Source organism: Bos grunniens, chromosome 18 (genome assembly GCF_055505025.1).
Source record: "Bos grunniens cultivar Pamir isolate PY7600 chromosome 18, Bosgru_T2T1.0, whole genome shotgun sequence".
In the NCBI taxonomy this organism is placed as follows: domain Eukaryota; kingdom Metazoa; phylum Chordata; class Mammalia; order Artiodactyla; family Bovidae; genus Bos; species Bos grunniens.
Genome location: NC_141182.1, coordinates 37,008,292 through 37,026,659, shown reverse-complemented (window position 1 = coordinate 37,026,659; position 18,368 = coordinate 37,008,292). Strand labels below are relative to the sequence as shown.

The window sequence follows — 18,368 nt, the reverse complement described above, 5'->3', positions numbered from 1 at the left end:
GATTCTGACCAACACGGCCCAATACTGACGGCTGGTGGGGAACAGAGGCCTCCAGCCCTTCACACCAAACACACACACAAACATGCTCATGCACAATCATGTACATTCACACATATTCTTACAATAAATACATATATAGTATATAATAAAGAAAAATTAATTACTTAAGCCCCTATATCTTCTTAACCAAGATCTCTTTCACAGATTTCAGGCCTATGAGTGAAAAACTTTATGAACCCAAAATCCAATTCAACGCATTCTTCCATTTGCTCATACCATTTCCCTGTATGACGATGGAAAATCTATAGGGATTCTAGACAGAGGAGCTAGTTGTTCAAGTTGGAAGAAATATTTTTTCTCGTTTTTTTTTTTAATGTTTTGTTTCGTTTTGGGGTATATCCAGTTAAGGATTAACAATGTTGTGATAGTTTCAGATGAACAGTGAAGGGAGTCAGCCATATATACACAGGCATCCATTCTTCCCCAAACTCCCCTCCCATCCAAGCTGCCACATAACATTCAACTGAGGTCCATGTGCCATACAGTAGGTCCGTCTTGGTTATCCATTTTAATATAGCAGTATGTCCACACCCATCCCAAACTCCCTAACCGTCTCTCCCCTTCCACCTCCCCACAACCGTAAGTTCATTCTCTAAGTCCGAATCTCTTTCTGTTCTGTAAGTTTATTTGTATCATTTCTTTTTAGATTCTGCATATAAGAGATGTCAAAGGATATTTATCCTTTTCTGTCTGCAAGTCAGAAGGAATCTTAAGTCTGTGCTTGGAGCAACAGCACAGTTCACAGACAGTTCTATGATGGTTTCACCCGTCGGTTGACACCACCTTAACTCCCTAATTTCATGTAATAGCCAAGGAGGAGGGGGTAAAATCACAGGTGATGAAGAATCAGCAAACCACAGAGGGATTCCAATGCTCTGGCTTTCCACCTTCAGTCTGGAATTTCTCAACCATTTCTCACCTGACAGTATCTCTGAAGAGGGCTGCCAGTACCATCGGGGATCCCCCTGCTGGGTTCTTTTTCGCTCCATGCTCACCCCACTGTTAGCTTCTCTAGTTAACACTGTTAGCCCCTAAGCCACTGTACTGAACCCTTGGACGGTGGACAAGTCTCTCTGCAAACTTCTGCCCTCCCTCTCCTCAGTGTCTTCCTCTCCACACACTCATCTCTTCTCTCTCAGAGCCTCCCATGGTGTGAAACTTCACATACATTGCACATGCCATGAAGACTGCATGTGGAAAGCAGACACCATGCTTCTGGCAAGCGTCATGCAAGGCGATGTGTGCACGACACCGGGCACACAGGAGATCTGCAAAACCTGAATTGACTTAGGCACAGTTCCCAAGTCAGCCCTCATTCCAGCAAAATAAAACAAACACTGGGGGATTATTGGAGGGTGTGGAAGGCTTTCCCCATGCCAACTAGCACACACTTTCCCAGGGGGCTCCGCAACACTGGAACAGGGAACACGGGCTGAGGACGCAGGCCAGGACAGCACACGCACAGACAGAGCCCTGAGTACCCCACGTAACGGCCCCCACTCCAAGCCCAAAACGGCACCAGACTGGCCCTCTCGGGCCACCAAGATTACTGCTATTCTGACACACAGTCCCATACACTCACAGACAGAGCCTGGGTACCCCACGTAACAGTCCCCACTCCAAGCACAAAACGGCACCAGACTGGCCCTCTCAGGCCATCATGATTACTGCTATTCTGACACACGGTCTGGCAGTGGCCAGCTTTCATCTGGATCCTGTTCCCAAGGCCCAGATGACATTCTCCCACCTGAGATCTTTAAGTGATGGAAGCGCAGCCGCCAAGGCCAGTGTGGAGCATCGTCTTAGAATCACCAGCTCCACTGCTGTAAAGATGAAAAGGGCGGAAGAGAAACGAGTGCTCATCATCCAGCCTGGAGAAAGCCAAAGTTCTGAAACCTGTCTGCCTCAACGGTAGACGACAATCTCTGCAACCAAACACCATCCCTATTCAGCTTACCTAGATTGGTAGATGATAGTTTCTGTATTGTGAAATATATCATGCAAATGAAAGAATATATTAAATATTCAGTTAAAGAAAAAAAAAACCCTGGGCTAAGAAATAGCATTCCCAGTACCCAGAAGCTTTCATTGTGCTTTTTCTTCATTAAACCCACCCACCAGTGACAACCACCCTCCTGAATTCAGGGTTAATGATTCCCTTCTGTTTTTTACAGTTTTACCACCCACGAAGGTATCCATAAAAAAAAATATATATATATATATATATATATATTATATATATATATATTATATATATATATACACACACACATGGTTTAGTTTTACATTTTTAAACTTTATATAAATGACATTATACTATATACTTTTTCTGTCATCTGCAGCTCTTGTTCAACATTATGTTTCTGAGATTCCAACACATTGATATTAACTTTCTATTCCCCATTTTTTTGCTACCAGACAGCATTTCATTGCAAGACTATACAACAGTGTGTGATATGAACTCTTTCTTTACTCAACCAGACCCACTGAGTGGATACTAACGTGGCTGGTCTGCTAATAACTTTATGCCATGGGTAGTGATACCGTGCTGGCTTCCATGCAGCAGCCCAAATGGCAAAACAACTAGAGATGTTCTACCTGATGACTCATAACGAGTGGGAAAGATCCCACTAGGAGACAGAGCTACGAGGTCCTGTTCAGCAAGCACCTGGAAATGTTGTTGGATGAACTTGGGGAAATGAATCCTTAAGATACAGCTCTTACACGGTTCCAGTTCTATAGCTTTAAAAAGCAGGGACAGGATAGGAAAAGGCTGCTTTCACACTGCAATCTTCACCTTCATGGGCACATCAGAGCACCTTTGATCATGGAGAATAGCACCCAAGTCCAAGAAAAACCTACCCTTTCAGACGGCGAAAGCTAAATGTTTAGTCTGGGAGGCAGCGGGCCGAAGCCCGTCATTCTCTCTGCCACAGGAAACCAAGGACAGCGGAGGATTGTCCCTGAGTCCTGAAGGTTTGATTCATCACCCTCCTAACTACAGACTCCTGGACAGGAATGCTTCATCATGCGTTACGTCCCAGGTTTGGGGGTGGGGAAGTGGGGTGTGAAAGACAGTCTCCAGATGCAACTCCTGGCCACCTTTACTGTGCAATGCCTGTGTGCAAGGCCCTCAGATGGTACTGTGTGTTAGTCACTCAATTATGTCTGACTCTTTCTGACCCCATGGACTGTAACCCTCCAGGCTCCTCTGTCCATGGGATTCTCCAGCAAGAATGCTGGAGTGAGTAGACATTCCCTTCTCCAGGGGGTCTTCCCAACCCAGGGGTGGAACACGGGTCTCCTGCATTACAGACAGGTTCTTTACCTTCTGAGCCACCTAACTCACCCCAATTAATTCCTGCAGTGATCCCCTGAGGCAGGCAATACCCCCATTTTACACCTGGAAAGACTGAGAGGCTGAGAAGTTTGATGACTTGCCCAATAATGTATAGCAAGTCAATGACAGGTCAGGATTCAGTCTACATCTGCTGCCAGAGCCTCACGCTCATCCACTAGACCACCCTGCCACTCCCTGTGTGCACAGTGACTTCATAAAGGCCATACATCCAGGTGTTTGCCACCAAATGGCAGTGGGTTCCACGCGAACATACAATGAATACCTAGATGGCAGAGGCCTGTGAAAATTCACAGACCACACGTAGAAAATGAAGCAGCAGCCAGACAGACAGAGGAGGCTCCCATATGGCTTCACTTACCTACAAGCACTTTGTCCACTGACAATTAACTACCAATGAATGTCCACTGTGTGTTGTGGGCAAAGTTGCGACCGATTTTCTGTTGAAGTCTGGCTACTGCTCTAACAATCAACAGCCCTCAACACAAACAAGAGCACAAAGGAGGGCTATCCAGATATGTGAATGTCAAGGTCTACCAATCAGAGAACTTCACAGAGCAACAAACAGCTCAAGAACTTAAGTCCGAACCTGTTAAGAGCCTAACGCTGCCTTCCTCCAGCCCCAAATTAAGTGACATCAGTTGTGCTTGACACAAATTTTCCAGTCAGCTCAAAGACCAAGATGGCAGTGACAAGCACCAGGGCTCAGAGGCAGCATTCTCACAGCGAGCACCTGAGGTGTTCCTCTCCACCAGCCACTCGTCACTGAAGAGACTCTGTTCTTCTAGCTCTGAGTGCCAATGGTGCCACTGCTGATACAAGATTTGCCAGTTGTATTGTTGGTACTTGACCCTGTGAGACTCTAGTAGTCATGTATGGATGTGAGAGTTGGACTATAAAGAAGGCTGAATGCTGAAGAACTGATGCTTTCAAATTGTGGTGCTGGAGAAGATTCTTGAGAGTCCCTTGGACAGCAAGGACATCAAACCAGTCAATCCTAAAGGAAATCAGTCCTGAATATTCATTGGAAGGACTGATGCTAAAGTTGAAGCTCCAATACTTTGGCCACCTGATGTGAAGAACTAACTCACTGGAAAAGACCCTGATGCTGGGAAAGATTGAAGGCAGGAGGAGAAGGGGACGACAGAGGATCAGATGGCTGCATGGCATCACCAACTCAATGGACATGAGTTTGAGAAAAGTCCTGGAAATAGTGAAGGATAGGGAAGCCTGGTGTGCTGCAGTCCATGGGGTCACAAACAGTCAGACACGACTGAGCAACTAAACAACAACCACCCTGTGAGACCCAGCTACTTTTCCCAACTGAAAGTCTCTCTTCTCCGTGACAGACTAGGTGACCCATCTTCAGGAAATGAGGCCAGAGCTCTGCAGAAGCTTGGAGAAGAGACAACAGGGAAATGGTACCTCTGCTCCTGATGATGCTATAGACAGAAGATCCAAATGCCTAACCCTCTCTTGTTCCTGACGCCTGCTGGCCTTCAAGACCTCACAAGCCCTCAAGACCACAAGATCTAGACAGGCTGATCGCTGTCCGCAGTGCAGTCTTTCCAGATGCTGTGGGTATATAGCAGCCCCAGCTCGCTATATACTCTGTTTCTTAAAGCATCATTCCCCCATGCCCCAGGACTTGTTTGGGAAGAGTCTACTAGTTATTCACCTGCACTCTGGTTTACAAACTACATTCCATATGATTCTTTTCCTTAAAATTTCTTTAAAATGTCTTGGAATTTTGTACAGTGTAACAAACAATGAAACAATAAGCAATATATAATAAAAACTCCTCCCCATCTAATATACTTAAAACTACTCCCCTGCCTGGGAATTTAGTGGCCATGGAGATGAGTATGCACCATTAACACAGGTGTAAGATGGAGATGTCAATAAATAAAATTAAGTCTAAAAATAACGTCATTTGTGATGCATATATAACAAGTATAATACAGCTCAGACTCTGAGTGCAGGAAGTCTGAATCAGCACTCCAAAGGGAATCATGGATCAGCCCCACAAACAAAAATGTACAGAGAGAAAATGTCACATACACAAAAACACTGCTCTGGGGACCTCCCTGGTGGTCTGCTGGTTAGAAATCTTCCTGCTAATGCAGGTCGCAGGGGTTTGATCCCTGGTCCAGGAGGATCCCACAGGCTTGGGGCAGCTAGGCCCGTGCACCACAACTACTGAAGCCCGTGTGCCCTAAGGCCCATGCTCTGCAACAAGAGAAACCACCGCAACGAGGAGCCTGCACACCGCAACTAGCGAGCAGCCCCAGCTTGCCATTAACTAGAGAAAATCTTTGCACAGCAAGCCTAAATAAAAAGGAAAGAAAAAAAAAAAAAAAAAGAACGACTGCTCTAAGTGTTCCTTTGTATTTCCTGGAAGGATAACTGTGGCCATGGTACCTGATCATCAAAAAGCAGTCAAGCTCTGCTCAACTGAGCAATAAACAACTTGGTCCATCCCATCTTTGTCAAGGAACCACTGACCCGTCTGGGAATCCTGAGTTGTGTATTCCCCTCTGGGCCATATTAACATACTTATAAGTCTTGCAAGTCAGTTACAAGCTCTCTGGAAATTTCTGACAGTTTCTAACATAAACTGTTCCTCGTCACTTTCCCACATGTTTTCAGGAGCTCTGAGCAACTCCTGGCTCCCCCTCCTTCACAGGGCAGGAGGAGGATGTCTTACCGGGATCTCCCACCAAAGCAGTTTGTGCTGGGGGGCTGGTGGCGGTTCTCTGGAGCGACGGCTGTCCCGCTGGATTCTCTTGAAGGTGGCTGTGAACCTGGAAAAGGGATCCATCGTAAGAAAGAAACATTGAGAAGCTCACACCTCTGTTCGAGATGTGGGTACGGCAACACCGCTAATGGCGTGTTTCTACCCCCAACGGACAGCGAGTGTCCACTAAGCTGCAGCTGTCAGCCCAACAAGGACAGGTGAGATCTGAATGGGGCCAAGGAACAAAGGGGCTCAAACCTGGGAAACACTTCCTCTTCCTCAAGACCTTCAAGAACGTCTCAGGCACTTTACAAGCATGTTGCCTTACATATTAAATGAAACCACACCACGTGAGACAGAGGCCAGATGCTGACCATGCAAAGTGGGGGCAAGGAATTGGGGCATCTCTCCACATCACAATCAGCGAGCTTTTGAAAAGCCAAATCAAGGACGTCCCTGGCAGTTCAGGGGTTAAGAATCCACCTTCCAATTCAGGGGACATGGGTTCCATCTCTGGTCAGGGAACATGCCACAGGACAACTGAGCCCACAACTAGAGAGCCCGTGGGCCACAATGAAGACCTGATGCGGTCAAAAAAAATAAATATTTTTAAAATAAAATTTAAAAAACTTAATAAAGTCAGATCAGATCCAATCTAAATCAAATCATGACAGTCTCCTGATTAAAAACCCTTCAACAGCTTTCTGCTTCTTATGCTGTAGTTCCAAATCCTTATTGAGGTCTTGGAGGCTGTGTGATCGAACTGGCCTCATCTCCCACCACTCTACTTTTCTCACTCCTCACTATCCAACTGGCTGTCCCTATGCCTATGAAAGGCCACACTCGCTTCCATCTGAGAGCCTTTGCGCCTGAGACCCCTCTACCTCTTACTCAGCCACCCCAACACCTCACATCCCCACCTTGGCCTGTCTAAACTCATGTTCTAGCAAGTCTAGCTAGAGACTTGCTAGACCTCAAAGAAAATCTTCTCTGGGTCCCTAATGTAGATGAGATTCCCCCTAAAGTGGAGGAACCTCACACCACCCAGCACTCTTCCTTCCTAGCAGGTCAGTTATGATTATATAATTATTTGTGCATTTACTCGTTTGGTGTCTAATATCCCCTGCCCCTGTCAAGTAGATCACAAGCTCTAGGGAACAGAGACCATGTGAATTTTGCCCCTGCCATCCGGCCAGCACCTGGGCCAGGAGCTAGTACATACCCAGTGCTCAATTATGGACATATGTGCTGAACGAGTGAATGACGCATGTTCTCTAGATGCACCTAAAGCGCCCCAAGCACCATGCAGCCCAGCTGAGGGAGGATTTGCAGCAGTAAGGCCCATCCAGTCACTGAGACTCCACCCAAATGCCCTTGAAACAGAACTGGAATCTCACCCCCTGCACCTATGGAAAGCCTGGTTGGGGCCTGGAAAACGCCATAGTTACATCACATTTAATGAGAAAAAATTATGCAGAGAGCCAACCCATTGCAGACCTCAGATGTCATGAAATAATTTCCTGCTAGATCCAAAGGTGACTAATTTCAAACTAGATGAAAAGAAACAAACCGCCCACATTCAGGACGAGGCAGAAACCACTCTCCGATTTCCCTGCTTCTTGCCTGTGTGTTGCTGGTGTGAATCTCTGAGACACACGGTTCCCCTCTCCCAATCAAGACCATCTCATAAAAGATACTCTCAAGCTTCCCAGGGAGTTTAAGTGCATTCGGAAGAAGAAAAACAGGCCCAAGTAACATTTAATAAAGATGTTTTATTTTCCAAAGTCCGTGTGGGATGAAAAGATGTTTCTCTCTGTTCTCAAACCAAAACAACAACACACTCACAAAGACTTGACATTTATTTTGGTCCTTTATCAGAAAGCAGTCCTTGAAAAATCATGTCATGACTGGGATCCACAACGCTCAGAAGAGTCAGGGCTGGCTAAGCAGTACCTGAACCCAGATATCTGGTAGAGAACCCAGCTCTGGGGACCTCCTCAGCCCTGCCCTGCCCCGCCCCACCCTGCCCTGTCCCGGCACAGCCCTGGGGAGCAGGGCGGCACTCACCATCCGTCACGGCACTGCCATTAGGCACACTTCCCAGATCAACAGTCGGCCCGTCCAGGAAAATTGTCAGCTCACCACCCGAGACAACACCGCCTTTGTTCTCTGTCTGCAGGTTCAGGGTCAGCTGTGTGTTCTCCACTGTTGGACACAAAAAGCAATGTGGATGGACAAACGCAAACGCACACCAAGGTTAAGATTCTGTAAGTTATGAGCTCCCACTTCACCAACTTTGGCTTCCCTGGCAACATTTTTCACTGCATCTTCAAACTTGTCTTAAGGCATGGAAAAAGGAACACAGAGGAATATGCCTAACTGTATTATCAGGCTGGTAGGGAAGGATGTGCTTGTTTTTTCTTCTAAACATTTTAGAGCACTAGGTTTGCTAGGTAATTTCTATATTACTTATATGTTTGCTTATATCTGCAGGACCAAAAGAAAAGAGTAAGAGATATTGATGGTATGCAGAGGAAGAAAGCAGTTCCAAGCAGCATCCCCCAACCAGTATAGAGTCTAAACAGGTCAAGAGACACTAAAGAAAAGTCATCAGGAATCATCTCTACGTAAACAATTGTAGAGACTTATTATCTGGGCTAAAAAGTTTGGTTTTTAAATTAATTTTGGGGGGGGCCATGCCTCAAGGCATTCAGGATCTAGTTCCCTGACCAGGGATTGAACCTGTGCCGCCCCACCCCCGCCCCCACTGGCATTGGAAGCACAGTCTCAACCACTGGACCACCAGGGAAGCCCTAAAAAAGTTGTTTTTTAATTTTCAGTTCTGGAAATGTTTTGCTTTGAAATAAGGGGTAAAAAAAGTTTACAACAAAAGCTCAGTACGGGCAAGTTAGTCCCGTAGTTACATGGTCCTGGCTGAGTTCCATAAGGAGAGACTAACGGACACCTGGCTCCATGAGTTGAGGTGAGAGGGCAGTTCAGAGTCACCCAGCCCTAGAACACTCGGCAAGTTCAGCCCTATGGGCAAAGAAGAAACAGAACAAGCCGACACGAGGCAGAGGCACCAAACCCCAGGGGAGGTGGAAACTGATGCATACACACACCCGACCCCACCACTGAGACCGGCCACACGGAATGGCCTCCATCCAGTTACTGCCCGGGATCCACAGCCTCCAGCTCAGGGCTGTTTAATAATTACCGAGAAAGGGCGGCATTTATGAGAACTTCCAAAGAGTATGCAGTCCTTCCACGCCTCCCCACATCTTACAAAGCCAGACCAGGAAAATGCCATATATTCCAACCTCCCTCCCTGCCCACACTACCCATCAAACCACCACTTCATTTTATCTCTTAGTTGCTACTGTATTATTATAAGCTGGTTTTCTAGAACAAGGCAGGGTATGTATAAATAACTCTCCATGAGCATTTCCTAGAGACAACTGCCCCCCACCAAAAAGAGTCTGCCCTGCATCTCTCTAAGAAACAGATACAGTCCTTTAAGAACTTAGACCCCTAAAAAAGTCTTGATCAATTCAAGGATCTAAGGTAGGAATCAGTTATCCTTCAGGCTTTCGAGCTCTCAAGGCATCTCTCCCTTCCTTTAACTTTTCTTCCCTGCAATGGAATTCTCTGAATCCTTTTGAGTCTGTTTTCAGTCAGTTTCACTAAGGTGCTTGGTGAGTTCCAAATATTTCTAGAAATGAACATGTGTAGTCTGAAAACTAGTTCCTTCAAAAACCCAAGAGGGACTTCCCTGTGGTCCAGGGACTAAGACTCCATGCTCCCAATGCAGGGGATCAGTGTTTGATCTCTGGCCAGGGAACTAAATCCCACATGTTGCAACTAAGACCTTGTGCAGCCAAATAAATATATATATACTTTAATATTTCTATAGGACCTCCCTGGTGGCAAAGTGGTTAAGAATCAGCCTGCCAATGCAGGTGGTCCCTGGTAAGGGAAGATTTTACATGCTGCAGAGCGACTAAGCCTATGCGCCACGACTACTGAAGCCAGAGCACCTAGAGCCTGTGCTCCACGAGAGACGCCACCGCACTGAGAAGCCCCTGCGCTGCGGTGTGGCTCCCGCTTGCTGCAACTAGAGAAAGCCCGCACACCACAATGAAGACCCAGCACACCAAAAATAAATTTTTTTTAATTTCTATAAAAGAACACTTGTAACCTGAAAACTAGTTCCTTCAAAAGTCCAAGAATGGAGAAAACTAGGAATAGAACCATATGACCCAACAATTCCACTACTGGGCATACACCCTGAGAAAACCATAATTGAAAGAGACGCATGTGCTCCAATGTCCGTTCCAGCACTATTTACAATAGCTAGGACATGGAAGCAACCTAGATATCCATCGATGAATGGATAAAGAAGTTGTGGTGCATATATACAATGGAATATATTACTCAGCCATAAAAAGGACACATTTGAGTCAGTCCTAATGAGGGAATGAACCTAGAGCCTATTACACACAGTGAAGTCAGAAAGAGAAAAACAAATATCATATATTAACACATACATAGATTGAGGGCAGGAGGAGAAGGGGATGACAGAGGATGAGATGGTTGGATGGCATCACCGACTTGATGGACATGAGTTTGGGTAAACTCTGGGAGTTGGTGATGGACAGGGAGGCCTGGCGTGCTGCAGTTCATGGGGTTGCAAAGAGTCAGACACGACCGAGCGACTGAACTGAACTGAACTGATACAGAATCTAGAAAGATGGTACTGATGAGCCTGTTTACAGGGCAGCAAATTGCTCAGACGGTAAAGAATCTGCCTGCTATACAGGACCTGGGTTTGATCCCCGGGTTGGGAAGATCCCCTGGAGAAGGGAATGGCTACCCACTCCAGTATTCTTGCCTGGAGAATACCAAGGACAGAGAAGTCTGGTGGGCTACAGTTCACGGGGTTGCAAAGACTTGGACGTGACTGAGTAACACTCTCAGTTTCACAGTGGAGATACAGACAGAGAGAGCAGACTTGTGGACTCAGTCAGGGAAGGAGAAGGTGGGACGAATTGAGAGAGTAGCATGCAAAAACATAAATTACCATATGTAAAACAAACAGCCACTGGAAATATGCTACATGACACAAGGAGCTCAAATCAGGTTCTCTGTGACAACCCGGGGTAGGGTGGATGGGGTGGGAGGCAGGAGGGAGGTTCAAGAGGCAGGGGACATATGCATATCTATGGCTGAATTGTGCTAATGTATGGCAGAAACCAACACAATATTGTAAAGCAATTATCCTCCAATTAAAAAACAAACTCCAAGAGAGGGGAAAGAACCGAGGCATCTGAACCAGCAGCATCATTTGCCAGTCATGCAGATGAGCCACCGTGGAAATGGACCCTTCAGCCTCAGTCTAGCTTTCAGATTACTGCAGCCTACCCAGTGTATTGAGTGCAACTTCATGGAAGAGCTCAGGCCAGGCTGCCCAGCTAAGCTATTCCCAAAACCTGACACACTGAAACTATGAGATAATAAATGTTTACTTTTTCTTTTTTTTCATCAAGGAGCATCTCCCTACTCTTCATGCTGAGATCCAGGGCCTGAGTCCCTAGCAGGCAGTAGAGCTCAGAGGTCTAAGACAAGTAGCAGTTAGGCAGACTGGATTCAAACACAGTACCTGGTGGGCTGCCGTCTGTGGGGTCGCACAGAGTTGGACACGACTGAAGCGACTTAGCATAGCATACCAGTTAGGCAGACTGGAGTACTTACCTTGAGCATTAGTCTCTCAACCTGCAAAACAGGAGTAAGAACACACTTTCCAGAGAATATATGTTAAGAATTAAATAGTATCTAGTAGGTTCCCGGTAAGCTGTCATTTTTATTATGCCCCTGTTGTGTTGTTCCTTTAATAATTTTTAATTTAGAAGAAAGTTTTTTTGGTCACGTCATGCAGTATGTGGGATCTTAGTTTCCTGACCAGGGATCAAACTCTAGCCCTCTGCACTGGAAGCATGGAGTCTTAACCACTGGACTGCCAGGGAAGTTCCTGTTATCTCCCTGTTGATGGTCCTGTTTTTAGGCTGGAGAGTCCAAATTTCTCTTGGTCTAACTCATTCATTGTATATTCACTCTTCTCCTGACCTTTCTAAGCCTTTTTCAGGCTTCAGCAAAAGAGTCAACAAAAGTCTTCCAAGGTCACATATCCATCACAAGGACAAATGGTCTTCCATCTTATTTCTAGGACACATCCTAAAGATGTCTGACATGCCATTGTCGGAAATGTGCTGGGATAAGTCTTCTAGAAGGGGTCCTCAATTCCCTTCTTGGTATCTCAAAGGCCATCACTTTACAAAGAGAGTGTAGACACCTTCCTCCCTCCTTCCTGGAGGGATGATATTTGACAAGAAACTAGAGGAGCCCAAGGCCTCTTGCTGCTAATTTCCCCCTCCTGACAGCCACCCCACTGTGGTCTTCTGACAAAGCCAGGGGCACAGACTGAATGTTCCTCTCCACTGGGGTCATGTCGAGGCGCCAACTCAATTACCTGCTCACCTTGTCAAGCAGTGTCGTTATACACACGTAGGTTCAGAAGTTACCTTACAAGTCTTGGAGACACATTTGACTTTCAAAAAGAGCCAGTGATAGGGGAGGTTTTTCTCTTTAGTATTAGTCGCTCAGTCACGTCCAACTCTTTGCGACCCCATGGACTATAGCCCACCCGGCTCCTCTGTCCATGGAATTCTCCAGACAAGAATTCTGGAGTGGATAGCCATTCCCTTCTCCAGGGGAACTCCCCAACCCAGGGATCAAACCCAGGACTCTGGCACTGCAGGCAGATTCTTTAATGCTGAGCCACCAGGGAAGATCCCTTTAAACTAAGAACATAACCCTCTAGTCCTTTATTTACTAACAGAGAAACACTTCAGAGAGACCTCTGGCCGTTAGTGTCATAACCAAGTAACTGAATTGAGCATCACTAAGAGCAAGACAATCCAACACCCACATGCTTCCTGACATGTTACAGGATGAAGTACACAACAGCACTTTTAAAGTCTTCTTATAGGACTTCCCTGGTGGTCCAGTGGTTAAGAATTCACCTGCCAAAGCAGGGGACATGGGTTCAATCCCTGGTCCAGGAAGATCCCACATGCCAAGGGGCAACTAAAGAAAGTCTCTGGGCAGCAATGAAGACCCAACACAGCCAAATAAATAAATAAATAGTCTTCTTAAAAAAGCATTTAACCTGAATCCAATCAGGCCACTAAACCTCCTTCCCAGATTACATGAAATAAGGGGACAGAGGAACAAATTCAGTGATACCACAAGATAGCAATCAGACTAACCCAGAATATGGGACATCTATAGGGCAACTATCCCAGGCTCCTTGAAAAGCCAATGTCACTAAAAACATTTAAAATGGGAGGTGGGACAGGCAGGAAGAAGACTCTTGGATTTAAAGGAACATAACTACCAAATGTCTTGTGTGAATTTTGACTAAGTCTTACTTTGAAAAATATATTCTTGGGATGACTGGAGAAATTCACATCCAGATTGGATATTGAATGATGTCTTTAATTACCATTTATTTTCTTAGGTTCAGTAATGGCACTATGTCTGTATTTAGGAATGGTTTCATTCTTGAGAGATCCAAGATGATATTAGGATGATATCTGCACTTACTCTCATGGTTTTGTAGGCTGGAAGAAGCACAAGCTGGAATCAAGATTGCCCGGAGAACTATCAATAACCTCAGATATGCAGATGACACCACCCTTATGGCAGAAAGTGAAGAAGAACTCAAAAGCCTCTTGATGAAAGTAAAAGAGGAGAGTGAAAAAGTTGGCTTAAAGCTCAACATTCAGAAAACGAAGATCATGGCATCTAGTCCCATCACTTCATGGAAATAGATGGGGAAACAGTGGAAACAGTGTCAGACTTTATTTTTCTGGGCTCCAAAATCACTGCAGATCGTGACTGCAGCCATGAAATTAAAAGATGCTTACTTCTTGGAAGGAAAGTTATGACCAACCTAGACAGCATATTCAAAAGCAGAGATATTACTTTGCCAACAAAGGTCCATCTAGTCAAGGCTATGGTTTTTCCAGTGGTCATGTATGGATGTGAGTTGGACTGTGAAGAAAGTTGAGCCCTGAAGTATTGATGCTTTTGAACTGTGGTGCTGGAGAAAACTCTTGCAAGTCCCTTGGACTGCAAGGAGATCCGACCAGTTCATCCTAAAGGAGACCAGTCCTGGGTGTTCATTGGAAGGACTGATGCTGAGGCTGAAACTCCAATACTTCGGCCACCTCATGCAAAGAGTTGACTCATTGGAAAAGACTCTGATGCTGGGAGGGATTGGGGGCAAGAGGAGAAGGGTTGCGACAGAGGATGAGATGGCTGGATGGCATCACCAACTCGATGCACATGAGTTTGGGTGAACTCCGGGAGTTGGTGATGGACAGGGAGGCCTGGCATGCTGCGATTCATGGGGTCACAAAGAGTCAGACACAACTGAATGACTGAACTGAACTGAACTGAGACAAGTTTTCTAGAATGAAGTGTCATGATATCTGCAGTTTACCTTCAAGTGGTTCAGGGAGAGAAAAAAAAATGCACACACTCACAGGCTCACACACAGAGGTGAAACAAATGTAGCAAATTCTTAAGGAGTGTTGGTTCCTGGTAGAGGGCATTTGGGTGTTCATTGTGTTATTCTTTCAATTCTTTTGTATGTTGAAAAAACTGCAAGTTAAAAAGTTGGGAAAGAGGTTTGTTTTTTTTTTTAATTGGCAAGGTTATTACAAAATTAAACCTCTGAGAACAGAACACTCTATTATTCTCTTAAAAAAAAAAAAAAACACCTGAGCCAGGGGAGCCCTACAATGCATAATGGGACTAAAGAAACCATTAGCTAATTGAGTGACAGACTTGAACATACAGGGGAGGCTGAAAGAAGTGTGGCTGGAAAACATATACTGGAATCTGAGCTATAAATAGCAACGTTAGCCACCTCGCCTCTGGGGCCCTCAGGTTTCACTCCAGCCATGCCATGCACTCCACAAAGGGCCTTTCTCTTGCACCAGGTCTTCCCCGGACCTTTTCAGGCACTGCTCAAAAATCAAAAAGCTGATGAAAACATGGGTGCTATAAGTCGAGTTCCAGAACTGGAACCAGATTCAGCATCGGAGGCTCACTGACCTCCTTCAATCTCGTGCGGCCCTGCTCCATCTGCAGTCGTGCCATTCACACGTGTATAGCGAGCAAGCACTCACTCTTCCAGTCTCTGACATCCAACAGGTACGGAAGAGACAAAATGCTGTGCCCCTGGGTATTTATATTCTAGCAGAGGCAAACAGACACTATCCATTTTTTTTAGTACATCACATAATTCATTAGATTGCAGCAAATGCAGTAGAAAAAAAAAAATGAAAGGAGGGAAGGAGACGGGGAGTGACACAGGTGGAAGGAGGCCCTGGGGTGGTGAGAAAGTCTCACCAGGAAGGTGACAGTGAAGCAAAGACCTAAAGAAGAATGAGGCAGGGGCGCCATGTCTCTGTCTGGAGGAAGGGTATTCCAGGCAGAGAGAGAGTAAGACACAGGCACCCCAAATGGGGGCCACACCTGACTGGTCTGAGCAAGGGCAGGGAGGCCGCTGTGGCTGGAGTGGATGAGGAAAGACAGAAGTAGGAGATGAGGGTGGCGGGAAGCGGGAACTCACAAGGAAGGTCTTGAAGCCCTGGCGAAGTGTCTGGCGTACACTCTGCGTGAGACCGGGAGCCACCAGAGGGTTGTGAACAAGGAAGGGAGGTGATACCTGTGGCAGCGCCGTCACACTGGTTGCAGGAGGAGCGAGAGAGGAAGTAAATGAGACCAGGGAGGAGGTCATGGCGGGCAGCCAGTCCAAGTGATGGCAGTGTCTCCTGGGTATGGGGTGCCAAAGGGAAACACCCCTTTCCTCCTTGCCAGCATGTGTTAAGAAAGCCCTATGGCTGCCCACCTAGCACACCAGCCAAGCTCCACTGGCCCACCAGGCTCTTGGAATCAAAGCTCTGGGCACATTACTGGCAGGGGCTGCAAAAGTGCCCACTTAGAGCATGGCTGGAAGAAGTCAGGTTCAATTACAATCAAGTGGAACATACATCATGAAAAATTTTCACTGGCAAGAGACTTCAGTTCCTTGAAGAAAGCTAAGGCCCTGAATGCATGTGAACTTCAGCAAGCCTATTTCTTCTCTTCTGTTCTATAAGAACCCTCTGGTTACCAATACCTTGTGATGCTACTTTCTGGAGGTCAAAGACAGCAGTAGGGTTAGATATTAGAAGCTAGGGGAAAAGAATTAGGAAAATCCTCAAGTACTGTGCCAGGAAATCTCTTTAAAAGCTGCAAACTGGGAGAGGCAAGAAGACATTGGGTGCTTCCTAGTGGAAGCACACACCACCTCAGCAAGTAGGGATTCATGGACGACTCTTGCCACTTTTGTGGATGCTTGACACTTTCCAGAATAGTTTTTGGGGTTTTTTTTTAGCCAGCATACTAAAGAACAGAGATTGTAAACTTGAAAAAAAAAATACAAATTTAACACTACCTACACATCTTGAAAAACGAAAAAGAAGAAAATATACAATCAACCTGCTTAAGGAGTAGCTCTTGACTCTTATTTTGAGAAGCTTGCAAAGCTTCAGATTTGCAAGTGGCTTCGGGTTAATAATTTCCTATTGGGAAGAGTTGTTACGTGCAACGAGGATGACTAATATTTTTCTAAGAGTTACTTTTTCCCTTTCCCGACTTGGACTTTCTAATATGTTTTTTGCATATGGTACCAATAAGTATAGATAAACAGAGCATGGAAGCTACCTTCCTCATTCCCACAGAAGAAGAAAAAAGAAATTACATATACCAGAACTGCCAAACTGTGCCCTTATAATGCAGTTCAGTTAAATCCAGAACCCCTACCTGGACAGTCTCACCACCAAGTACAAAAGGACTTTCTACTTTAGAATCATCTTCTATCATGACTGTCCCTCCCTCTCCTCACACCCCCCAAAATGCATGTGCACATATACACTTCTATCTTATAAAAGGAAAAATATTTTCTTCCCTTTTTCTTCCTGACTAGGAATACAAATGGAAGGATCAACCTGGAAATTTGAGAAAAACCCAACAGGACACAAAGTAGGATACTTTCAGGGGAAACCAAGTCCTCTCGGGCCAGGAGTCTCAGAAGAAGCCCAGTGAAGACATGACTAACCTGGCCTTAACAGAGCTGTGCAGCGGAGCAAACAAACCTCCTTCTTCCTGCCTCCTTCTGCCCTTGATCCCACAGGCCCATCAGAAGAAAGTGAAAATAAGCAGGGCATTCATTAACAGGTCAGTGTTCCTTCTGCACATAGCTGTGAAACACTGGTGCACAGAAAAACGGAACTGCAGGAAATTCCAGAAGGGCAGAGAGTAAACAGACTCCTTTCCCTTCCCTGGTTCCCCGTTAACTCAGACACACACAGGCTGGAGATTACCCCAGGTTTAAAGAGAACACCCTTTCACGTTCCCTACTTAGTAAAGGAAGCCAAGGGGCTTCCAGGATTTACTGTTAACGATGTCTCTTTGGCTTCCAACCTCAGTTGGAGCCTAACAAGAGAAAGCCTTTTCTACCAGGCTAGCAGCAGGTCATAAACACTGGAATTCTTGTTGGGGTACCAATGTTGACTTTGCTTCACCCCACCTTCCCGCAGCCCCCGTCACTCATGCCCTCTTCCCAGAGCACAAGGTGTGAGAGTCCTAGCGTGGCCTGGAAGTCTCTTCCAGGCTAACGCTGGGAATCCGTTCTTAATAATCATCTCTAAATTAAAGTCTTGGCTGACAGAGGGTTGCATTAACTCCTCCAGAAATGAGAAGAGCTTCATTTCACAAAGTGTGTGAACTTTTCTTTTTTTCTTGTGCATTCATTCAAGATGCATTTTCTGGGCATCCACTATTGACACTGTGCTAGAAGCTGTGTTATCATGAAGAATGGAAATAGACATGGTCTCTCTGCTTTGAGGAACCTCACCAAGTCAGTGATAAAAACAAAAGTCACTAAATAACCTCCCAGAGAAATGTAAAGCTGCAGCTGTGAAACAGATTTCATGCAGGAGACCTTATGGTGCCATGAGCACTGGATACTTGGCCTGGTCAGAGCATCAGGAAAAGGTTCCTGAGGAACTGACAACTCAGCTGTGATCTGAAGTCTCAGGG

The 18,368-nt window shown here is 45.8% G+C and overlaps 1 protein-coding gene across 6 annotated transcripts in view; it reads right to left on the bottom strand.

The window, feature by feature from the left end:
• The window catches only part of WWP2 (WW domain containing E3 ubiquitin protein ligase 2), a 146,734-nt gene that overhangs the window by 78,199 nt on the left and 50,167 nt on the right, over positions 1–18,368 (bottom strand). For all 6 annotated transcript variants that reach the window (XM_086351545.1, XM_086351550.1, XM_086351548.1 and 3 more), the window contains 2 exons: positions 8,223–8,360; positions 6,126–6,222 (listed from right to left, as the gene is read on the bottom strand). In XM_086351545.1, the coding sequence (XP_086207671.1) occupies positions 6,126–6,222; positions 8,223–8,360 (235 nt within the window). The remainder of the gene's footprint in view (positions 1–6,125; positions 6,223–8,222; positions 8,361–18,368) is intronic.